Source organism: Melanostigma gelatinosum (genome assembly GCF_949748355.1).
Source record: "Melanostigma gelatinosum genome assembly, chromosome: 14".
NCBI lineage: Eukaryota > Metazoa > Chordata > Actinopteri > Perciformes > Zoarcidae > Melanostigma > Melanostigma gelatinosum.
Genome location: NC_136647.1, coordinates 335,001 through 360,000, shown reverse-complemented (window position 1 = coordinate 360,000; position 25,000 = coordinate 335,001). Strand labels below are relative to the sequence as shown.

The 25,000-nt window shown below is 43.6% G+C and overlaps 3 protein-coding genes across 3 annotated transcripts in view; 2 read left to right on the top strand and 1 right to left on the bottom strand.

Annotated features, from left to right (window-relative positions):
• rhogb (ras homolog family member Gb) overlaps window positions 1-12,339 on the top strand; it is a 14,457-nt gene extending 2,118 nt beyond the window's left edge. The window contains exons 2-4 of the mRNA XM_079282927.1: window positions 8,357-8,516; window positions 11,145-11,315; window positions 11,678-12,339. Coding sequence (XP_079139053.1) covers window positions 8,388-8,516; window positions 11,145-11,315; window positions 11,678-11,953 — 576 coding nt within the window. The 5' untranslated portion in view covers window positions 8,357-8,387 and the 3' untranslated portion in view covers window positions 11,954-12,339. The remainder of the gene's footprint in view (window positions 1-8,356; window positions 8,517-11,144; window positions 11,316-11,677) is intronic.
• A 2,420-nt stretch (window positions 12,340-14,759) lies between these two features.
• LOC306788095 (histone H2A-like) lies at window positions 14,760-15,434 on the top strand. The gene has a single exon (XM_079283440.1). The coding sequence runs from the start codon at window positions 14,785-14,787 to the stop codon at window positions 15,166-15,168; it is 384 nt and encodes a 127-aa protein (XP_079139566.1). The 5' UTR covers window positions 14,760-14,784; the 3' UTR covers window positions 15,169-15,434.
• Window positions 15,435-16,739: 1,305 nt separating this feature from the next.
• The window catches only part of apbb3 (amyloid beta (A4) precursor protein-binding, family B, member 3), an 11,125-nt gene continuing 2,864 nt past the window's right edge, over window positions 16,740-25,000 (bottom strand). The window contains exons 2-12 of the mRNA XM_079283582.1: window positions 23,885-24,048; window positions 23,549-23,607; window positions 23,439-23,487; window positions 20,684-20,833; window positions 20,417-20,544; window positions 19,554-19,668; window positions 19,385-19,466; window positions 19,223-19,306; window positions 18,796-18,911; window positions 18,525-18,704; window positions 16,740-18,441 (exon numbers count right to left, since the gene is read on the bottom strand). Of these exons, the coding sequence (XP_079139708.1) occupies window positions 18,199-18,441; window positions 18,525-18,704; window positions 18,796-18,911; window positions 19,223-19,306; window positions 19,385-19,466; window positions 19,554-19,668; window positions 20,417-20,544; window positions 20,684-20,833; window positions 23,439-23,487; window positions 23,549-23,607; window positions 23,885-24,048 (1,370 nt within the window). The 3' untranslated portion in view covers window positions 16,740-18,198. The remainder of the gene's footprint in view (window positions 18,442-18,524; window positions 18,705-18,795; window positions 18,912-19,222; window positions 19,307-19,384; window positions 19,467-19,553; window positions 19,669-20,416; window positions 20,545-20,683; window positions 20,834-23,438; window positions 23,488-23,548; window positions 23,608-23,884; window positions 24,049-25,000) is intronic.

Sequence of the window (25,000 nt, the reverse complement as noted above, 5' to 3'; positions counted from 1 at the left end):
ACGTCACAGCAGTCGCACACGCTCAGATATGAAACAGGAAGTCAGAGAGTGAGATATGTCAGAGGTCAAGTTGGTGCTGATGTGGTGAATCATTCAGCTTTAAATATAAAAGTATGACTCATTATATATCAAGTGTTTTAGTTTTAGTCCTGGTTTGGTCCCATATTCTGGTTTTCTATTCCTATATTACTACACATGGTGTTTCAGTCCTGGTTGGTCTGATATTCTCTTGTGCTTTAGTCCTGGTTGGTCTGATATTGTCTTGTGCTTTAGTCCTGTTTGGTCTGATATTCTCTTGTGCTTTAGTCCTGGTTGGTCTGATATTCTCTTGTGCTTTAGTCCTGTTTGGTCTGATATTCTCTTGTGCTTTAGTCCTGTTTGGTCTGATATTCTCTTGTGCTTTAGTCCTGGTTGGTCTGATATTGTCTTGTGCTTTAGTCCTGGTTGGTCTGATATTGTCTTGTGCTTTAGTCCTGGTTGGTCTGATATTGTCTTGTGCTTTAGTCCTGGTTGGTCTGATATTGTCTTGTGCTTTAGTCCTGTTTGGTCTGATATTGTCTTGTGCTTTAGTCCTGTTTGGTCTGATATTGTCTTGTGCTTTAGTCCTGTTTGGTCTGATATTGTCTTGTGCTTTAGTCCTGGTTGGTCTGATATTCTCTTGTGCTTTAGTCCTGGTTGGTCTGATATTGTCTTGTGCTTTAGTCCTGTTTGGTCTGATATTCTCTTGTGCTTTAGTCCTGGTTGGTCTGATATTGTCTTGTGCTTTAGTCCTGGTTGGTCTGATATTGTCTTGTGCTTTAGTCCTGGTTGGTCTGATATTGTCTTGTGCTTTAGTCCTGTTTGGTCTGATATTCTCTTGTGCTTTAGTCCTGTTTGGTCTGATATTGTCTTGTGCTTTAGTCCTGTTTGGTCTGATATTCTCTTGTGCTTTAGTCCTGTTTGGTCTGATATTGTCTTGTGCTTTAGTCCTGTTTGGTCTGATATTCTCTTGTGCTTTAGTCCTGGTTGGTCTGATATTGTCTTGTGCTTTAGTCCTGGTTGGTCTGATATTGTCTTGTGCTTTAGTCCTGGTTGGTCTGATATTGTCTTGTGCTTTAGTCCTGTTTGGTCTGATATTGTCTTGTGCTTTAGTCCTGTTTGGTCTGATATTGTCTTGTGCTTTAGTCCTGGTTGGTCTGATACTGTCTTGTGCTTTAGTCCTGGTTGGTCTGATATTGTCTTGTGCTTTAGTCCTGGTTGGTCTGATATTGTCTTGTGCTTTAGTCCTGTTTGGTCTGATATTGTCTTGTGCTTTAGTCCTGGTTGGGTCCAGTAGTCTTTGGTATGTTAGCCCTAATTTGTCCCAATATTATATGGCCTTGTAGACCTGGTTTGGTTTGGTATTCTTTGGTTTGGTGGTTGTTGTCCAGTATTATCTGCTGTTTTCTTCCTGATTTGGTCCACTGTTGTCTGGTACGTTCGTCCAGGCCCAATATTCTGTCGTGTTTAAACCCTGGTTTGGTTTGATATTCCCAGATATTTTAGTCCAGGTTTGGTCCAATATTCTTTGGCGTTTTTGTCTTAGTGTGTTCTGATATTCTCTGGTGTTAAGTCCTAGTTTGGTCCATTATCGGTTGGTGTTTTAGTCCTAGACCTGGTCTAACATTCTTGGTTGTTTTGGCCCTGATTTGATCCAGTTTAAAACCAGAACTATGTTTTTGGTGTCCTCATTGAATTACAAACCAGGATCTCTTTGGCTCTGGTATTAACGTCTTGAGTGTTTGAGTATAAACTAACCAGTCAGACTGTCTCAGTAAACACATGTCCTTCACACAGGCTTCTGCTGGATGAACACAGCGTCCTGTTTCGGTTTCAACACAGACCAGTTCCTCTTTGGGCTGTTGGGGGGGTTCGGAAACGCTGCATGCTTAAGGTAGATGTGGAGGACTTTAACTCTGTCAGACTCAGTCAGCTGACTTTGTCAGTAATAACAAATGTAAATGTAAATTTGGGAACATGGCTCTTTTACTGAAAAGAAGAAACTCAAACAAACATGATCAGTAACATTATAAGCGAACTGTCTGCAGACCCACTTCCTGCTTCATCGCTGACCCTCTGCTTCTACTGTCATGGTGCAGTTCGTCTTCCTGTGACATGAGGGAGTAGTTGTTACTCTCAGTTTGACTTTCAATCACCGTGGTTTAGATAATCTCAATAAACTGTTGGGTTTGTTTCCAACCTTTGTGATCGTCTGATCAGCTTGTGTGTCTGACCTGTGACCCCTTATAACACTGTAATGTTTGGTATGTAACACTAGCCATGCTAACATGCTAACGCGCTAACATGAACTGAAGAGTTGAACAACCGTGTGGTGTTAAAGCTCTGGTTTGGTCCAGTATTCTCTGTTGTATATTTCTGGTTGGGTCCAATATTCTCCACTATTTTATGCCCGGTTTGGTCCAGTAGTCTCTGCCGTCTTCGTCCTGATTTCATCCAATATTCCTTGGTGTTTTAGCAAGTCTTTTTCCATTAATATCCACTGTACTAGCCCCAGATTGATCCAATATATTCCAGTGTGATTAGCCTGTTTGGTCCAATATTCTCTACCTTCTTACTCCTGGTTTGATCCAAAATTCCTCGTTGTTTTATCCTCGGTTTGGTCCAGTAGTCTCTGCTGTCCTAGTCCTGGTTTGACCCCGTATTCTCTGGTCTGTGTAGCACAATATTTCTTGGTGTTTTGGGTAGTTTGATCCAATAATCTCCAATGTTCAAGCCCTAGATGTGTCCAATATTATCCAGTGTTTTAGGGCCAGTTTGATCCAGTAGTGTCCAGTGTATTAGTCCTGGTTTGATCTGATATTTTTAAGTGTTTTTGTCCTAGTTTGGTCCGATATTTTCTGGTATTTTTCTTGGTTTGGTCCAGTATTCTCTGGCCTTTTCATCCCGTTTTGGTCCAATATTCTTTGGCTGTTTTGTCTCGGTTTGTTCCCATATTCTGGTTTTCTATTCCTGGTTTGGGACAATATTGTTTGGTGTATTAGTCCTGGTTTCGGTCCAATACATTTTAGTTTTAGTCCTGGTCTGGTGCGATATTTTCTAGACATTTTCATTTTTGGTTTCGCCCTGGTTTGGTCTGAAATCCTCCCAGTTTGTACTCCTGTGTTCACATGAACATCTGTGTTGTTTAAAACGAGGGGAAAGTCAGCAATAAATCCAGTTTATTTCTTCAGATTTTGTCCACCACCTGGTTGAAGTTGTGCAGATGTTGCAGATGTACATGACCTCTTTCTGTCCTTAAAAATACCACAACCCAGCATCTGCGGTTAGTCATTTAGCAGAGCAGGTGTTTCTTCAGATTATTGAAAAAATGATTGAAAGATAGAAAAAAGTCCAAAGAGATGTTAAAATATTCTGTAAACTTCAAAACTCCAATTTTAGTTTACCCATCAGCACTTCAGCTGCGAGATGACTCGGTTCCTCTGTGGGTCAGGAGACTCTTCCTAAACCAGCATTATAAAATAAAAATAGAGAAAAAGAACACAGCTGACCAGACGAAACCAAAGCTGTGGGTTAGTTCCTGAAACACTGAGACAACCGGCTTCAATGGCACTGATTACATTTCAGCCCATCTCCCTGAAGAAGACATCAGACTTAACGTTACTCACCAGAAATCCTCAAATCACGGCCAAAGCTTTTATTTCCTTCATCTTTAGAGAGGAAATGTTACTTTTAGATGCCAACGTTTACGTTTAGTTTCCCTGTGTTATTTGTCGTCTCTATAAATAAGAACAGAGCCATGTCATACTCACCTCTTTCTCAACAACACAGCTCATTTTTTTAGGTTAATCAACTTCCCAGTATGAACACTTAAATAGGTGTGTGTGTTTTAGGTCCTAAAAGTTGTAAAGTGCACTATTAGCTGAATACAGAGTTATTATCTTTACTCCGTTCATGTGAACTGAATTTAGCCCGTCGCCATCTTTTTGTTTTTGCAACCAGTGAACAGGAAGTGACCATATATGGAAGTGACCATATTTACATTAGTGCACGTGAGCGTGCCTTTTAGTTTACGTTAGTGCACGTGAGCGTGCCTTTCAGTTTACGTTAGTGCACGTGAGCACTCATACAGCGGTTTCAATGTCGAGCCCTCAGGTAAACACTGTTAGCACTGTTGCCGTTGTTTGCGCTGTTATCACCGTTAGCTGTTAGCACCGTTAGCACCGTTAGCTGCTAGCCGCAGGCTCAGCCTTCGCCATGTTGAGAGCCATGTGGAGGCAATCGATATGTTCTGAACTGTATCGAGACCCTTTAACTGTCATCTAACTATAAATCTGTCTGCGTGTCCTTCATGTAGGTCTAGAAACGCTCATCTGATCCGCTTCACGCTTGGTGGGTGTTTTGCTTTGAGTGCTCTCTCGAATTTGGTGCAATTTAGACTAAATATTAACTTTGGATGCTGGATATTCTAAAGTTACAACCAAACTGGGCCGTGAGCCGAACAATAGGGCCGCTATGAACGAGCTGCTAAAATAAAACACGTGTTATCTCTCACACGGAGAGGAAGGTTTCTTTTACACAATGAACGGTCGTCAGATTACAGGTTACTGGTCTCGATCCTTCTTCCTCTTTTCTCTCAACGTGTTTTATTCTTCCTTCCTCTCACAGTTTGACTCTGTCAGTACACTGTTCCCCCTCAGATCTGTTTTCAGACTGAAAATAACGCTTTCAGATGCTGGTTGGTGCAGTTTCTACTTATCTTTTAATGTTGATGTGTTTGTTTGCTTGTAGTTATTGTACATATCTGACATTAAAAAGTAGAATCGAATTATAATTTTGACCACAAAGACAGAAATGACTTGGTGGGAGCATGAAGTCTTTGTCTTTGTGGAGAGGAATGGAGGGTTTTCCCATAGACTTCAATGCAGTCACAGTTCGATCACAGCAACCGTCAGAGGAGCTGCAGCCAAACAGACGCAACTGTTTAAAGTGACATCGAAGTTGTCTCGTAAGTTACTGAGTAACATTAAACTTTATAGCTTTTGAAGGAATCAGTGAATATAATTAATGAAACTCATCAAGTCTCTACGTTCATGCAGCTTCTTTACTGAAGTTGCTGCATTATTTCAACATGAAACCACAATGAGATTTGTTGACTCAAAGCTTCCTTTTTCCCCAAAACTACATGTGAGTTACAAAAGGCCATCGTTACAACACTTGACACGTTTCTTTCAGGTGAACACGTCTGAGAGGCAGTTGCTTGGTTTTTCTGTAACTTAATTCTGTGAATCCTCATACATCTCTTTCAGTCAGTTTATTCTGACCGTCCTGCTCACTCGAGCACCAAATGTGGATTAATCCGCCGCTGAAAATATTCCCCTGCAAATTCACTCCTAACAACTACAGTGAGCAGCTGCTTTGGGAGAATACTGAAGAAACTACATATGTTTGTGTTTTTAAAGATAAAAGGAACCAAAGGTGCTGCAGCTGAGAGCCAAAGACAGAGTTGTACTTTAAGTGAAGGATCTGAATATTTCCTCCGAGGTCACAGTCCTCCTCACGCCGTCACGTCTCAACGATATGAAGGAGAGCAGAGTCAGCAGGAGGAAGTGAGATCACAGGTTGAAGCTTCCAGCAGGAGTGAGATCAGCCGACCTCCGCCCAGAGAGAGAGGGGAGGGCGGGGTCGGCCTCCCCAGAGTCTGGGTTGAGCCACTTTCTCTCTCCAGACATCTGGAGAGAGACGCGACAGAGTCACGGTGTTACTGTTCACAACTCAGAGTCGTGTTCATCTGATCGCTTTCTCACCCTTCTCTGTTCCTTAATGTATTCGATTATATATTATTCCCTCTTTAGCAGCACAAAGACACAGAAAACTCAAACTACTTGGTCTCTTGGTGACTCGGACGCGACTCTCTTGGTGACTCGGACGCGACTCTCTTGGTGACTCGGACGCGACTCTCTTGGTGACTCGGACACGACTCTCTTGGTGACTCGGACACGACTCTCTTGGTGACTCGGACACGACTCTCTTGGTGACTCGGACACGACTCTCTTGGTGACTCGGACACGACTCTCTTGGTGACTTGGACACGATTCTTGGTGACCCATTTTGACTCGGACATGACTTGTGTGACTGATACAGGATTTGGACGAATGGACATAATCTGGATGACTCAGAGATGACTTTGGTGGTTTAGACACAAGCGTGGTGACTTGGACATGACCCAAGTGACTCTAGCTTAATGACTTGGTAACTGGAACATCACCAGAGAGTGGAACATGAGTTGGTGCCCTGAACGTGACCTCTGTGACTTGGACTTGAACGTGCACGACTCTGGACTCGAGGTTCACTGACCCGACAGCTCCACCACAAGAGGTTTTGTCCTCCTGGAGGAGAAACAAATGATACAAATCTAAACAGTCGTCTTTCTGTCACGTAAATGTAAATAAAGTTTTGACTGACTGTGTGTGTGTGTGTGTGTGTGAGCGGATTAACATCTCTGTTTTGTTTGGAGACCGTTTCCTTCTGCAGCGACATTTCCATAAACAAATACTGAGTACTACATGTACCTCTGAGGTGTAGTACAGTATAAAGTACTACATGTACCTCTGAGGTGTAGTACAGTATAAAGTACTACATGTACCTCTGAGGTGTAGTACAGTATAAAGTACTACATGTACCTCTGAGGTGTAGTACAGTATAAAGTACTACATGTACCTCTGAGGTGTAGTACAGTATAAAGTACTACATGTACCTCTGAGGTGTAGTACAGTATAAAGTACTACATGTACCTCTGCGGTGTAGTACAGTATAAAGTACTACATGTACCTCTGCGGTGTAGTACAGTATAAAGTACTACATGTACCTCTGCGGTGTAGTACAGTATAAAGTACAACATGTACCTCTGAGCTGTAGTACAGTATAAAGTACTACATGTACCTCTGAGCTGTAGTACAGTATAAAGTACTACATGTACCTCTGAGATGTAGTACAGTATAAAGTACTATATGTACCTCTGAGATGTAGTACAGTATAAAGTACTACATGTACCTCTGCGGTGTAGTACAGTATAAAGTACTACATGTACCTCTGAGGTGTAGTACAGTATAAAGTACTACATGTACGTCTGAGATGTAGTACAGTATAAAGTACTACATGTACGTCTGAGATGTAGTACAGTATAAAGTACTACATGTACGTCTGAGATGTAGTACAGTATAAAGTACTATATGTACGTCTGCGGTGTAGTACAGTATAAAGTACTACATGTACCTCTGCGGTGTAGTACAGTATAAAGTACTATATGTACCTCTGAGCTGTAGTACAGTATAAAGTACTACATGTACCTCTGAGATGTAGTACAGTATAAAGTACTACATGTACCTCTGCGGTGTAGTACAGTATAAAGTACTACATGTACCTCTGAGGTGTAGTACAGTATAAAGTACTACATGTACATCTGAGATGTAGTACAGTATAAAGTACTATATGTACCTCTGAGCTGTAGTACAGTATAAAGTACTACATGTACCTCTGAGATGTAGTACAGTATAAAGTACTACATGTACCTCTGAGGTGTAGTACAGTATAAAGTACTACATGTACCTCTGCGGTGTAGTACAGTATAAAGTACTACATGTACCTCTGAGGTGTAGTACAGTATAAAGTACAACATGTACCTGTGAGATGTAGTACAGTATAAAGTACAACATGTACCTCTGAGGTGTAGTACAGTATAAAGTACAACATGTACCTCTGAGGTGTAGTACAGTATAAAGTACAACATGTACCTCTGAGGTGTAGTACAGTATAAAGTACAACATGTACCTGTGAGATGTAGTACAGTATAAAGTACAACATGTACCTCTGAGCTGTAGTACAGTATAAAGTACAACATGTACCTCTGAGCTGTAGTACAGTATAAAGTACAACATGTACCTCTGAGGTGTAGTACAATATAAAGTACAACATGTACCTGTGAGATGTAGTACAGTATAAAGTACAACATGTACCTCTGAGCTGTAGTACAGTATAAAGTACAACATGTACCTCTGAGGTGTAGTACAGTATAAAGTACAACATGTACCTGTGAGATGTAGTACAGTATAAAGTACAACATGTACCTCTGAGCTGTAGTACAGTATAAAGTACAACATGTACCTCTGAGGTGTAGTACAGTATAAAGTACAACATGTACCTCTGAGCTGTAGTACAGTATAAAGTACAACATGTACCTCTGAGCTGTAGTACAGTATAAAGTACAACATGTACCTCTGAGCTGTAGTACAGTATAAAGTACAACATGTACCTCTGAGGTGTAGTACAGTATAAAGTACAACATGTACGTGTAAAGAAAGGTGAGCTTGTTGTGTTGCAGGTTGCTGAAGGGTCGGAGGTCGGAGGTCGTCATGCAGAGTATAAAGTGCGTTGTCGTGGGCGACGGTGCTGTGGGGAAGACCTGCCTCCTCATCTCATACACAACCGGAGCGTTTCCCAAAGAGTACATCCCCACGGTGTTCGACAACTACAGCAGCCAGGTGTGTGTGTGTGTGTGTGTGTGTGTGTGTGCGAGTGTGAGTGTGTGTGTGTGTGTGTGTGTGTGTGTGTGTGCGAGTGTGAGTGTGTGTGTGTGTGTGTGTGTGTGTGTGTGTGTGTGCGAGTGTGAGTGTGTGTGTGTGTGTGTGTGTGCGAGTGTGAGTGTGTGTGTGTGAGAGAGTGTGCGTGTGTGTGTGTGAGAGAGTGTGCGTGTGTGTGTGAGTGTGAGTGTGAGTGTGAGTGTGAGTGTGTGTGTGAGTGTGTGAGTGTGAGTGAGTGTGTGTGTGTGTGTGTGTGTGTGTGTGTGTGAGTGTTTGTGAGTGAGTGTGTGTGTGTGTGAGTGTGAGTGTGTGTGTGTGAGTGTGAGTGTGTGAGTGAGTTTGTGTGTGTGTGAGTGTGAGTGTGTGTGAGTGAGTGTGTGTGTGTGTGAGTGTGAGTGTGTGTGTGTGAGTGTGAGTGTGTGAGTGTGTGTGTGTGTGAGTGTGAGTGTGTGAGTGAGTTTGTGTGTGTGTGTGAGTGTTTGTGAGTGAGTGTGTGTGTGTGTGAGTGTGAGTGTGTGTGTGTGAGTGTGAGTGTGTGAGTGAGTGTGTGTGTGTGTGAGTGTGTGAGTGTGAGTGAGTGTGTGTGTGTGTGTAGAAGCCATTCCTCTGATTTGTGTTGTACCTGTACATTCTATACTTTTGAGGAAAGTATAGTCATGCTACCGCTTGTACATCAGACCACGCTGGTTATGATTTACTGTTGAACCTGTTAAGACGTTGCTGCCGAAATGATTCTGACGCAATGATGACGTCAGGGGGCGTTCACTCTTTATGTAGCCCTCACCTGAGGACGTGCAGGTGTGTTCGTTCGACTAGAGAGCGGAAGGGCGAACTATTTTCAACCGCATTAAGAGACAAAGCGGGTTTTCTGTTTAAGATGACTTCCATGTATGCTTTTGATGCTTTTCTGGAATAAAAGCCAGTTTTAAAGTGACACTACGAGACTGCGCGTTAATCGACCGACCGCTCCTACAGTGTGTGTGTGTGTGTGTGTGTGGGTGTGTGAGTGTGTGTATGAGTGTGTGTGTGTCTGTCTTTAACTAACGATTATCTTCATTGTCAAATAATCTAAACTTGAGTTTCTTCATTAATTGTTTGGTCGATAAAATACCAGAAAATAGGGAAAAATCTTTGAAATTATCCCATTTTTTTAAGCCGAAGTTGACGTCTTCAAAAATCTTGTTTTGTCTGAAAAAAAAAAGATCCCAAAAATATTCAGTTAGTCAGATAAATATATTTAAAAAAACGCAAATCGCTTGAGAAGTTTCTGAAACAAATTAAAAGGTAAAGATTGAGGGAATATTTGGTGAAAATCTGTTTGTTAGTTTCTGATATTCAGCAAGGTTCAACACTGGGGCCTCTTCTGTTCAACATCTACATGCTTCCACTAGCTCAGATTATGGAAAGCAACAAAGTGTGTTATCATAATTATGCAGACGACACACAAATCTACATAACTATGTCACCAGGGGACTATAATCCCATACAAGGGCTGGGTAACTGCATTGAACAAACCAACAACTGGATGTGCCAGAATGTTCTTCAATTAAACAAAGATAAAACAGAAGTAATTGTTTTTGGTACCAAGGACGAACAATTAAAAATCACCACTCAGCTTCAGTCACTGATGTTAAAACCCACAAACCAAGCCAGAAATCTAGGTGTAGTTATGGATTCAGACCTCAACCTGAACAGCCATATCAAGACAATTACAAAATCAGCCTCCTATCACCTGAAGAATATATCAAGGATTAGAGGACTTATGTCTCAACAGGATGTGTAAAACTTGTCCACGCATTTATCTTCAGCAGACTGGACTACTGTAACGGTGTGTTTACAGGTCTCTGTAAAAAGTCCGTCAGAAAGCTGCAGCTGATTCAGAACGCTGCAGCTCGAGTCCTCACTAAGACCAGGAGGGTGGATCACATCACTCCAGTTCTGAGGTCTTTGCACTGGCTTCCTGTCCAACAAAGAATTGACTTTAAAATCCTGCTGTTGGTTTACAAAGCACTGAATGGTTTAGGGCCAAAATACATCTCTGATCTGCTGCTACCTTATGAACCATCCCGACCCCTCAGGTCGTCTGGGACCGGTCTACTTTCTGTTCCCAGAGTCAGAACTAAACATGGAGAAGCAGCGTTCAGTTTTTCTGCTCCACATATCTGGAACAAAGTCCCAGAAAGCTGCAGGTCTGCTGAGACCCTCAGCTCCTTTAGATCAAGATTGAAGACCTTTCTGTTTGCTGCTGCCTTTAATTGAACCACATTCAATTCATATATTAATCAATTTCCTGCATTTTACTGCTGCATTTTATTTCTTACACTGTTTTTTAATGTTTTAATGAATGTTTTTAATTGTTTTTAAATCTCCTTTTCTTTTGCCTTGTGTTTTGATGCTTTTAATGGTTTTATGTGAAGCACTTTGAATTACCGTGTTGTTGAAATGTGCTGTACAAATAAACTTGCCTTGTTGTTCGACACAAATCTCTGACCAGGTGTGTGTGTGTGTGTGTGTGTGTGTGTGTGTGTGTGTGTGTGTGTGTGTGTGTGTGTGTGTGTGTGTGCGTGTGTGTGTGTGCGGTGCGTTCAGGTAACGGTGGACAACAGGACCATCAGTCTGAACCTGTGGGACACGGCGGGTCAGGAGGAGTACGACCGGCTGAGGACGCTGTCGTACCCGCAGACCAACGTCTTCATCATCTGCTTCTCCATCTCAAGCCCCGCCTCCTACGAGAACATCAAACACAAGTGGCACCCTGAGGTCAGAGGTCACAAGTCTACCTGGCAACAGAGCGGACATTTTTACGGTCTCTTTTACCGCTTGAGACATTTTTGTCTTATGTATTAATTGATAAAAACGTGAGCACTGTAATTTCCTACTTTTACGTTAATACAGTTCAGGGTCTTGAAGGCAACACAAAATGTTATGAGAATTGTGTTCATCAGCACATTTTCTGCTTCATTAGTCTGTTATCACGTGACACAAGCAATGCAAATAGTTTTTGTATTGAAAAATGTATGAAATTGTTTCCAGACTGAATGAAATAACAGCAACAACTCCCCTTTAAGGACGAAGTAGTTTCTAGTTTGCGTAATATTTACTGGACTCCGTGTCGTCTGCAGGTGTCTCACCACTGCCCCGGCGTCCCCATCCTCCTGGTCGGCACAAAGAGCGACCTCCGGAACGATGGCGAGACCCAGAGGAAGCTGAAGGAGCAGAACCAGACGCCCGTCAGCCACCAGCAGGGCGCCGCGCTGGCCCGCCAGATCCACGGCGTGCGCTACCTGGAGTGTTCGGCCCTGAACCAGGACGGCATCAAGGACGTGTTCGCCGAGGCCGTGAGGGCCTTCCTCAACCCGACGCCCGCCGTGCAGAAGAAGCACTGCGTGCTGCTGTAGGGCGGGTCCAACAAACGACCACGCCCACAAAACGAAGGGTTAACGTGGCAACGCCGCCTGAGAGACTGTTGGGAAACATCAATGCTAAAAATGTGTCTTTTTAATGTTCGGTTAGAATTTTATCTTTGGTTGTTTTTGGCTCAGTGTTCGAATTACGGGAAATTTACGGGTCTAAGTTTGAGGTTCTGTTGGGGGTCCATTCATTTAAAGCATGTTTGATGCTGTAATGAACTACAATAATTAAAATCTAATTGATGACTTCTCATATTATTTGGTGTCTTGTTGTAAAGTTTAGGGTAAATGAAACTGGTCCTGAACCAGTCTCAGTGTAGTCCTGATCCTCTACAGACCTCCATCAGCAAAGAGACCATCAGAGAGAAGATGGTCTGTTTCTATAGAGTTCTATAGAGCCCAGATCCTCCAGCAGAGACCGGTCCACCGTGGACAGACCCAGATCCTCCAGCAGAGACCGGTCCACCGTGGACAGACCCAGATCCTCCAGCAGAGACCGGTCCACCGTGGACAGACCCAGATCCTCCAGCAGAGACCGGTCCACCGTGGACAGACCCAGATCCTCCAGCAGAGACCGGTCCACCGTGGACAGACCCAGATCCTCCAGCAGAGACCGGTCCACCGTGGACGGACCCAGATCCTCCAGCAGAGACCGGTCCACCGTGGACGGACCCAGATCCTCCAGCAGAGACCGGTCCACTGTGGACAGACCCAGATCCTCCAGCAGAGACCGGTCCACTGTGGACAGACCCAGATCCTCCAGCAGAGACCGGTCCACCGTGGACAATATAATAAGCACTGCTGTATTTATATTTTATTTATCTACAGCACCGCTGCCCGTATCCTCCTCTCCTCGGGCCACTCGCACCGGACCCATCAAGACAGGAGGTCTAGTCCAGGTCCAGGTCCTGGACCACGGCCGGTGGCCAGAGGCCATGAGAGCTCCTGGGGAAGCACCACGGAGCTCCAGCATGCTGCCACGGTCCAGTGCACTGACCCCAGCAGTCTATTTCACCCGACCTCGAGATATGTCAAACATCTGGCCAAATTAAAAAACACCAGCCCAGAGAAGGTCTTGGAGACGTGGCAGAGTTTGACCACCGGTTTGTAACCTTCACATAATAAAAAAGACTGTAAAGTTTGGAATTATATTGAGCTGAATTCAACAAATTTCAATTATTTATTCATGACATTTTACTGAATTTAGTTTGAATAAAATCAGCTGTGAATCACTGAGTCTACTTTAATTATATTTTATCAGGAAAGTCAAGGATGCGGGAAATTGATGAATTTTACTCGTTGGAGGTCTTTGAGGGTAAATCCCCAGCTTTATATATTTGTGTATATATATATGTATATATATATATGTATATATATATATATATATATATATATATATATATATATGTGTATATATATATATATATATTTGTATATGTATATTTGTATATGTATATGTATATATAATTAGTGCTGGGCAACAATATTTGTGTATATATATTTGTGTATATATATATATATATATGTATATATATATATATATATATATATATATATATATATATATATATATATATATATATATATATATATATATATATATATATATATATATAATTAGTGCTGGGCAACAATTAAAATATTTCATCGTGATTAATCTCATTGTTATGGTAAAGTTCAACAATGAATTATAAAGTAGTGTATTGCGCACTTTTATTTTAAAGTACTGCTATTTGAACAAAAGGGCAATAACATTTGGTTCACGAGATGCAGCATGTTTCATACTTAATGTGAATATAATTCATACTTTGTTGGCATCTTATTCTGAAAACCGGATGTTGGTCTGAAGAAACCGGATGTTGTTTCACGTTAATGTTTCCGCTAACTTTCAAAGTCCTTCGCTCCCGATCTGTGCGTTAGAATGTGTTTACGGTGAATGTCAGCGTAGAGCTGCACTAACATGTGAGTGTCTGTGAGTTGACCACGGAGATCTGAGTGTCTGCTGACTTTACAACAGCTGACTATAGGATGTTTGCTGGCTTTCATCCCACTGTTCTTGTCATCCTCTTGTTATGTATATGTATTGTCTCTTGTCTTTCAATTAAAATAAAATTATAATAATAATACATTTTAAAAATGTGTTAACGCGCGATAAAATAATTGTCGGCGTTAACGCATTCATTATATATATATATATATATATATATGTATATATATATATTACACATATTTTAATCTTCAATTGGTCTCTGTTTTGTTTTCATCAGATTAAAGATTATTAACTACCAACAAAGACTAAATTGTGAATTAAAGTACAATAAAACTTAATTCTGTTAATTTATTTATACTTTTCTCTTGTTTAAAGATAGATGTTCACATTCCACATGGAGGCCCGTTTACCTTTTGTTTATTGTGATTTCAGATGATAATATAATGATTCAGCGTAGAAGAGGATGTGGATACCTCACTGTCCTGTAAAATATCTTTCACTTCGATAACTCCACTGCTTTATTTCAACTTTACAACAAGTGTTTTTATTTCCAATTGTTGTCTTTGTATTTTGTAACTTTCATTCAACACAAAAAAACACAAAAGCAATTTACAGAATAATAATCAAAAACAATTATTATTGTGAAGGCGCAGCATAAAGCGGAAGCCTTGTTTTAAATACAGAGCTTGACTTACTGTTCTCTGATTGGACGATCATTGACACGCTCTCTTTGACCAATCAGAGAGCAGCTTGGTTCTTATAAATAACAGGATCCTCTCACTATGAGGACGCAGTTTTCGCAGACCGAAGAAATAGCCTAATCTACAAAATGTCTGGACGAGGAAAGGGAGCCGGGAAGGCCAGAGCGAAGGCCAAGACCAGGTCCTCCCGTGCCGGCCTTCAGTTCCCCGTCGGCCGTGTCCACAGACACTTGAGGAAGGGTAACTACGCTCACCGTGTCGGTGCCGGAGCTCCGGTGTACCTGGCGGCGGTGCTGGAGTACCTGACCGCTGAGATCCTGGAGCTGGCTGGGAACGCTGCCCGCGACAACAAGAAGACCAGGATCATCCCCCGTCACCTGCAGCTGGCCGTCCGCAACGACGAGGAGCTCAACAAGCTGCTTGGCGGAGTGACCATCGCTCAGGGCGGCGTGCTGCCCAACATCCAGGCGGTGCTGCTGCCCAAGAAGACCGAGAAGGCCGCCAAGAAGTAGACACCCTAACCGGCTGACTAACAACACAAAGGCTCTTTTAAGAGCCACTCACTTGCAACTAAAGAGAGCGATTCAACCCTAATTATATATTAATACTGTATTACACTTCAGAGTGAGTTTATACATCTAAATATATCCTTTGCTTAATTTCAAACTGACTGACTTCACAAGAGGTTATTAAATAATATAGTAATATCCATGTTTACTATATTCTACATGACTGATACATGTATTGAAAATAAAACTACACAACTCTGTCTATGAAATGAAACTAAAACTGGACGCTTCTTTGCATTTTTCTGTTTCAAATGTGAGTTCTCAATAGTTTCTGGATCGTATTTAACACACAAGTTACATTACAAAATGTATCTTTAATGATTAAAAAACAGATTATCACCAAACATGTAAACCTGAATATAAACAGTTTATAGAAAATAATCAGCTTGTTAGCAAACTAAAACTAAACTGACAAATGTCTTTATCATTAAAATGAATAAATAATGAGTGGATGTGGGGCGGACCGATGAGTTTCAGCCCAGTACACTAAAGTGTCTCAGTCAGTCCTCTATTACGTCCTCATGCGTTTTAAATACTGCCTCTTATTCATCTATGACGATACAACACAAAGGCTCTTTTAAGAGCCACTCACTTACAACTGAAGAGATAAATCCTTCATTTAGTGACGACTCATTGAGGTGGAGGAGTAATTATATCATTTCAAATATAATGTCCACTGAAGGACAATCTACTTGTAGACATGACAATAACATTAACTAAGCGAGGCTCTGGTCTAAATGTTTATGCTGAGGTTCAGAATAGTATATGTCAAACTGAAGATGCCGGAAGACACGAAATATAGAAATAAATCATATTTACAGCAACATAAAAACGTTTTGAAGTCATTGTGGGACGGACCGATGAGTTTTAGCCCCGCTTACTAAAGTGTCTCCTTCGGTCCTCTATTACGTCCTCGGGTGAGTTTTAAACACAGCCGGTTGTAACGATCAGCTGACCATCAATGACCGGACAACCCCAGGTTTCTCTTCAGCGCTGTAACCAGGCTGACAGTCACAGCTATGTTGAGCCGTGTGTTCCTATAGACCTCGGTAGTAATGACTTCATGAACCTCTTTAATGAGAAGAACACAGTAATCATCTCCTGATCTTTCCTCAAATAGAGTAACCTTAGAAACAGCTGTAAACCCTGATATATATATTATTAAGATACAAAATGTATTACACCGTTTACAACAGTATCAGTAGTTCAGAGTACTTCTTATGTGATACAAAGTATCAGTAGTTCAGTTCAGAGTACTTACATGTAGCTGTTAGCATGTTAGCATGTTGACTTCTACTTTAAAAAGAGGAGAAATGTGTCAGAAGTCATTAACTTTGTTTATTTTTGGTTATTTTCTACATGACATCGTGGGTTTGTTTCAGATATACAGACTAGAAGGCAGAAAAACTCTCTGAGATAAACACACCAAAGCTTCTATCTACAGGTGCTGCAGCCAATCAGGAGGCAGCTAGTCTCCTCATGCAAACCTCAAAGAGTCAAACTGTTGAGTTCCATTAAAGTAAAGGTAGATCTGTTGGTGGTGCATTCACTGACCGGCTCACGAGGCGTTCAGGAGCCGCTCATCTGTCGTTCCTTTAATGCACCATCAGACACATGCTGGACTCTTTGTAGAGTTTATATATTTATAACAAAAGTATTCTGAATAACTTTCATATGATGGAGAATCAGAACTCTGGAATAAACAAGGAAAGAGTTGAAAGATTTCAATGTTTCTTCAGAATTTAAGAAGAAACTCTTGTGGAATTAGTTTTAATATTTCAAGAAAAAGTTCTTCAGAAACATTAGAAAATGTTTTTGTCCAAATATTACACAAATCATTGCAACTCTTTTTCTTTGTCTGATCTTGTAATATTTTGACATAACGACTTTATATAATATGTATTTTGTCTGAAATGTTCTGTATAAATAAACTTGTTCTTTTCTCTCTTTGTAGAACCTTCCAGAACCGTCTTATCTGCCATCACACGAAGAAAAAGAAAAAGAAGAAGAAGAAAAAGAAGAAGAAGAATGAATAAACATGACGTCAGTATTTCTGCCCTCTGCTGGTCAGAATCACTTCCTGCAGCTACAAAACACTTTCAAATGTCTCTGAATATGAAGCTTTTCTTCTTCTCTGGATCATGAATCCTCCTAGTTGTAGTTTCTTCTTCATGTGTTTCACATGTATCATCCTGAGGAGTAGAACATGAGCTGTGATGGAGGACTGAGCCTCTGATCCGGATCCACTTGTGTTTACAGGTCCAGCAGTTGTTCATTGTTCCTGGTCCATGGAAACCCCACGTTAGCTTCATATTAGCATCACGTTAGCATCCTTAAAGCTTCAAGTTGTTACTTGCTAAGCTAAGCTAAGCTAACGACTGCTGAGAGTTCAAACAGGAGAATTTCTGGTCCAATAACGGGAGGCAAGGGAAGGCAACGCGAGGGGAGGCAACGGGAGACATGGGGCGGCAAGGAGAGGCGAGGGGAGGCAACGGGAGGCGAGGGGAGGCAACGGGAGACATGGGGCGGCAACGAGAGGCGAGGGGAGGCAACGGGAGGCGAGGGGAGGCAACGAGAGACATGGGGCGGCAACGAGAGGCGAGGGGAGGCAACGGGAGGCGAGGGGAGGCAACGAGAGACATGGGGCGGCAACGAGAGGCAAGGGGAGGCGAGGGGAGGCAACGGGAGACATGGGGCGGCAACAAGAGGCGAGGAGAGGCAACAAGAGGCGAGGAGAGGCAACAAGAGGCGAGGGGAGGCAACGGGAGACATGGGGAGGCAACAAGAGGCAACGGGAGACGAGTGGAGACGAGGCGAGACAAGGGGAGGCAATGAGAGGCCACAGTGGTCTCTCAGGTGTTGCTGGTGACGTGGAGGCGGTAGAATCGGTAGAACCGTCGGTTCAGACACATCTCAGTCTCAGACGATCACCGACCTGATGACCTCGTCTCTCCGGTGGCCCCACCCCCCTCATTAGGAGGTGGCGGTCTGTTTACGAAAAGTTTCAAAGAACGCCAGCATCCCCTTCCTCGTGTTGCCGTTGCCCTTGGTTATCCTGGGCGTCAACATGCTGCCGCTGCTGTTACCATGGAGACGGGAGGTGAGAGGAGGGAAGGAGTCCATGGAGTTCGCCCGCTTGACCTTAGACGAGGACGCACGCCACGACTTGGTCCTCGGGGGAGGAGTCTGAGCCACCAGACACTTCTGGTACTGGACCTGATGGACAAGAAGGACTCGGTTTAAACACGTTCAGAGTTCAGGTGCTTTAAGGTCTCTTAAGGTACAGGTGTGTTACTCACCATACATGCCGCCTGGACCGCTTCAGACAGGATCCCAGCATCCGGTTCACACCAGAACACGTGACACTCGAACCTCTGCGTGCCGCCGTCTACGATCACGGCGAAGGTGTGGCTGTCGTGGCCGACGCCCAGGAATGTGAGGAAACGTACCTGACACTCCCACAGAGGCTCCTCCCCTTCCTGTCAGGATCCAATGAGAGAGAGAGAGGAGACAGAGTGAGCTCTGCCCTCCCAAGGTGGACTAACAGAGGTGTAGTAGTGATGGCGGTACCTCTCCCCTCCACAGAGACAGGATGTTATCCGTGACGTGGATCACCGTCAGCTCCCACTCGTCTCTGTCTGTGGAGTTCATGATGCTTTCTATCGCTCGGTTCAACACCTCCATACCTGCAGCACAGGTTACAGGTAAAGTCCTGACACCTGCTGGTTACTGTGGGGACAGCACACCTCATGACATCACTCTTTACAGGAATCACACAAATGATTCAGAAGCTACAGACCCAGAGAACAAAGTGTTCAGGTGTGTTCAAGTGTGTGTTCAAGTGTGTGTTCAAGTGTGTTCAGGTGTGTGTTCAAGTGTGTGTTCAAGTTTGTTCAGGTGTGTTCAAGTGTGTTCAGGCAGGTGTGTGTTCAAGTGTGTGTTCAAGTGTGTTCGTGTGTGTTCAAGTGTGTGTTCAAGTGTGTTCAGGTGTGTGTACCCATCGCTCTGGACACCGGCAGGTTACCGATGTACTGGACCTCAAACTTCTGGACCTGCTGCCGCACCGCCTCCAGAAACTCCACTGAAACATGCAACAGACAATCAGCAGGGAGCCAATCAGAGAGCAGCAGCAGGTGATGTCAGAGAACAGGTGAGTCACCTTGTCTGGGCAGGTCTTCAGGTGAGATGCTCTCCATCGTTAGAGAGCGAGACGGCCTCATCAACGTCTTCTCTGACATCATCTATGGAGAAATCAACACGACGGCTAATTGGCTAATGCTAACTATGCTAAGCTAACACAGTAAACACAGGTGAATTTAAGGACTCACCTTGGAGCACATCTCATGCAGTGCCGTGGCGATGGTTTTGGCCGGAGCGTCGCAGCGAAACACATGACACTTCAGCACACAGCTGTCCTTATCGCCCGCCACGAACGCAAAGTCCCTGAACGCACCACACACACACAAACATACATGCGTACACACATACGTACACACACACACACACAAATATACATGCATACACACATACGTACACACACACACACACAAATATACATGCATACACACACACACAAACATACATGCATACACACACACATACACACACACTGTCATGTTGTGGCAGCTGATGGACTCATGATAATGTGATCAGAAGGTGAGATCAATAAATGGTCCTGACATATAGAGGTGTATGAAGAGGTAACGGTAGAGGTTTACCTGTCCCTGTCCAGGTGGAGGAGTGTGGGGGGATGGGCGTGTTAAAGAAACAGAGAGAGTGACAGCGTTAGTGCACACAGACAGGTAAACGAAGTGAAAGGTGAGTTTGATTCTTACACCTTAGCATGCAGAAACATCCAACTGTGAGCGCATGCTGTTGGCCTAGCTTCCCCCTGCTTCCACGCTTTGCACTAAGCTAGGCTAAGCAAGAAGGCTGGAAGCAGGGGAACTGTTATCTTAGCTTAGCACACAGACTGGATGCATGGGGAAGTGTTAGCCTAGCTTAGCGCAAAGACTGGAAACAGGGGAAACAGTTAGCCTAGCTTAGCGCAAAGCCTGGAAGCAGGGTAAACAGTTAGCCTAGCTTAGCGCAAAGACTGGAAGCAGAGGGAAACTGTTAGCCTAGCTCCTCCTACCTCCTCCACCTCTGTCTCATGTTTGTTGGACAGGTTTACGCGGTCTGATTGGCTCACCTGCCGTTATTGCAGCCCACCCCCCACACACGGATGTTGATGATTGGCTGACAGTGCAGAGGGGTGTGGTCTAAAGGGTCCAACAGAGTCAGAGTGTCCTTCTTCAGAACCAGCATCATCTCTCGACCCTGCAGACAGACGTACTACAGGTGTGATCCAGATCCTGAAGCTAGTTCTTCAGAGTCTGTCTGACACATAAAACTCAGGACAGAGAGACAGAAAACAAGCTCCTCCTCCGCCCCCCCACCCACCCCTTATTTTCCTCACCTCCCCCCAGGCCCCTTGCCTGTCTCTCTGCTCCAGGCTGCTGCAGTGAGACAGCTGCTGGATGACGTTACTGACAGCAAGACTGCTGCGACCGGGAGACAGGTCCTCCTCCTCCACCTCCAGCCAGCCCAGAGAGCGCACTGCAAAACACTGAGAGACAGACAGGAAGACAGGAGACAGGAAGAGAGACAGACAGGGAGAGAGGAAGAGAGAGACAGACAGGGAGACAGGAAGAGAGAGACAGACAGGGAGACAGGAAGAGAGACAGACAGGGAGACAGGAAGAGAGCGACAGACAGGGAGACAGGAAGAGAGACAGACAGGGAGACAGGAAGAGAGAGACAGACAGGGAGACAGGAAGAGAGACAGACAGGGAGACAGGAAGAGAGACAGACAGGGAGACAGGAAGAGAGAGACAGACAGGGAGACAGGAAGAGAGAGGGAGACAGGGAGAGAGACAGACAGGTACAGAGACAGACAAGGACACAGGTAGAGAGACAGACAGGGACACAGGTAGAGAGACAGACAGGGAGAGACGGGTGATGAGATTAAGTGTTCAGTGAGTCGTTGGGCGACAGATAAACCAGGACACAGACAGACAGACAGAGAGACAGATAAACCAAGACACAGACAGACAGACAGACAGACAGAGAGACAGATAAACCAGGACACAGACAGACAGACAGACAGAGAGACAGATAAACCAGGACACAGACAGACAGACAGACAGACAGACAGACAGAGAGACAGATAAACCAAGACACAGACAGACAGACAGAGAGACAGATAAACCAGGACACAGACAGACAGACAGACAGAGAGACAGATAAACCAAGACACAGACAGACAGACAGACAGACAGACAGACAGACAGACAGACAGACAGACAGAGAGACAGATAAACCAAGACACAGACAGACAGACAGACAGACAGACAGACAGACAGAGAGACAGATAAACCAGGACACAGACAGACAGACAGAGAGACAGATAAACCAAGACACAGACAGACAGACAGACAGAGAGACAGATAAACCAGGACACAGACAGACAGACAGACAGACAGAGAGACAGATAAACCAGGACACAGACAGACAGAGAGACAGATAAACCAGGACACAGACAGACAGACAGACAGAGAGACACTGAGCAGCCACACCACGCCGGAGTTTTGGAGCACCCTGAAAACTCCGCGGAGGTTGGAGGTATTTGAAAACTCCGGGGTTTTGGTTGAGTGTGGACGCTACTGGATTGGTTATTAGAAGCCATGACGTCTCCGTCCCTGATTCGTCACACTCACTATCATGTGACCCGTACCCGGAAGAAAACAAACAGCCAGGCGACCAGCGATTCATTTCAACATCGTTGCTTTTAGATTCTAATGAGAAGACACGCTGCTTCGTTTTACTGAACCAGGACACAGACAGAGAGACAGATTGAATCAGATGAATGTAGCCACAGACCAGGAGGGAGAGATTAAAGGAGATTACAGATCTCTCCTGTTCTCACTTTGTTTATTTTAACATGATGTCATCTTTGACCTCCTCTGACATCACAGTTGATGATGTCATTAGATTCAGCTTTAAATGTTCTTAAAGAGGAACCAAACCACAGAGTTTTGTCTGAAAGGCCTCGACCCTGGAAATAAAAACATGTCTGTGGCTGTTAAATCCAGTTACCGTACTTTCCGACATATAAACCGCTACCTTTTTCCACACGCTTTGAGACTGCGGCTTTTACAACGATGCGGCTAATGTATGGATTTTTTCGTAGCTATGAGAGAACGCTTGTGTTCTGAGCTGCACAGCATCCGGACTAAAGCTTCCACCCACGGTGATTTATAAGCGGGTGACAATGCCAAAAGAAAAATTCCCGAAAGGAATCGCCGTGAAAGTCAACAAGAAAGGGTGGATGATAGAAAGCCTAATGAAGGAATGGCTGAAGGAATGCTACGGGAAGCGACCGGGGGGATAATTTCAAGCGGTGTGCTAGCAGCAACTGACGCCACGCCGTGAGCTCGGTAATCGCTCCAATAACAGCTGATTCCGCCACAGAAATGCAGACTTTTACTGCACTGTAAAAGTCTGTGGAGGAATCAGCTGTTATTGGAGCGTCATCAGCCCTATTAAGCCTAGTTAGCCGTAAATGCTATTCAGAGCTACGAGCAACAACAGTTATTGCCTCGTTGCTTTTAGATTCTAATGAGAAGACACGCTGCTTCGATTTACTTCTTCCGTTTGGTAGCCTTGAGAGACCTTAGTCTGTAAGTATGTAAGTATGAAGCGTGAAAAGATGTACGAAAATATATTATATTCGCTAATGCTAATCGTGGTTAGCATTTCCCCATTGGCGGTAATGTTAAAATTAGCTTAGAAGCTAGCGAGTCGGACATTACATGATGTTCAGAGAAGAAGACAACTTTAGTACTGTTAAAAGCATATTGCCGTTCAACGGGGACACCTGCGGCTTATAGACCAGTGCGGCTTATCTATGGACAAATTTTTTTTTTTCCTTTTAAAAATTAGCGGGTGCGGCCTATGTGCAGGTGCGCTCTATAGTCCGAAAAGTACGGTATACTCATTTAGCGGCCAGCTAGTTAGCACGTTAGCTCGTAAAATAGCTAGTTAGTAAGCTTGTTAACGAACTAGCTAGCTAACTGATTCCGCCATGATTTCATTTTAACGATGTTACTCACTATATCACTATAACACTGTTGTTATTGTTATTATCTCATTGTGTTGTTTTGTTGGAGTTACCTTGGAGTTTGGGTCGTGGTACGTGAGATAATCTTCATGCCACGAAGACCTGAGTGAAAAAACACAATTCACATAAACTGTACAGTGTGTGTGTGTGTGTGTGTGTGTACCTGGCCTCAGGTGGTCCGTCTGTCTCTCCGTTGACATTCTGCTGTCCAGACTCCTCCTGCTGAGATGAAACACCACAGAAGAAGACACTATTCAGATAAACATGCTAATCTGAGCTAACTAGTAACTAGCTTAATTTACACAAACTAGTTACATTTAGACTGACTAGTTTAATTTAGACTAACTCGTGTAATTTAGTCTGACTAGTTTAATTTAGACTGACAAGTTTAATTTAGACTGACTAGTTTAATTTACAGTGACTAGTATAATTCACACTAACTCGTTTGATTTACACTAACTAGCTTCATTCATACTGACTCGTTCCTAGGTTAGTTAACCTGTGTGTCCAGCAGCTGGGCCGTCCCACTGAGGCGGGGGTGCTGCCACTGGGTGGCCCCCGTGGGAACGTGCCAGTAGTACGTTCCTGTGGAGTCTTTGATGGTTCTCCATCCAGACGGAAGATCTGGATCCAGCAGCAGGTTCTGGTCTGTCCAGATGTTGTCTGCAGACAACAAAAAACAGTATACATGTATTTATATACATATTGTAATGTTTCACTTACAGAGACAGGGTCCTTTCAAGAGGTTTATTCACCACAACCGTCACTCTAATTGCCGAGCAACTCGAGCGAACATTATTCGTCCGTGGACTACAGTGTGTTTTACACAACAACTCTACTTCCAGTTCCGGTCTAACACCACAATGACCAACTCCCGACACAGAACAGGCAACCCACTGTACAGGGTCGCTACACTATATAAGTATATACATGTATTTATATATTTATGTACAAAATGTACAAAATGACCAGAGGTCAAACTGCAGTGCAGGAGGAGTTGAAAGATAAAACTGAAAAAGATCTGAATTATTGATAAACACTAAGGCACATAAAGTGCTGAATCAGCTGATTTGAGTAAACAAAGAGGCTACGACTACGTACAGATAAACAGAGGCTACGACTACGTACAGATAAACAGAGGCTACGACTACGTACAGATAAACAGAGGCTACGACTACGTGCAGATAAACAGAGGCTACGACTACGTACAGATAAACAGAGGCTACGACTACGTACAGATAAACAGAGGCTACGACTACGTACAGATAAACAGAGGCTACGACTACGTACAGATAAACAGAGGCTACGACTACGTACAGATAAACAGAGGCTACGACTACGTGCAGATAAACAGAGGCTACGACTACGTGCAGATAAACAGAGGCTACGACTACGTGCAGATAAACAGAGGCTACGACTACGTACAGATAAACAGAGGCTACGACTACGTACAGATAAACAGAGGCTACGACTACGTACAGATAAACAGAGGCTACGACTACGTACAGATAAACAGAGGCTACGACTACGTACAGATAAACAGAGGCTACGACTACGTGCAGATAAACAGAGGCTACGACTACGTGCAGATAAACAGAGGCTACGACTACGTGCA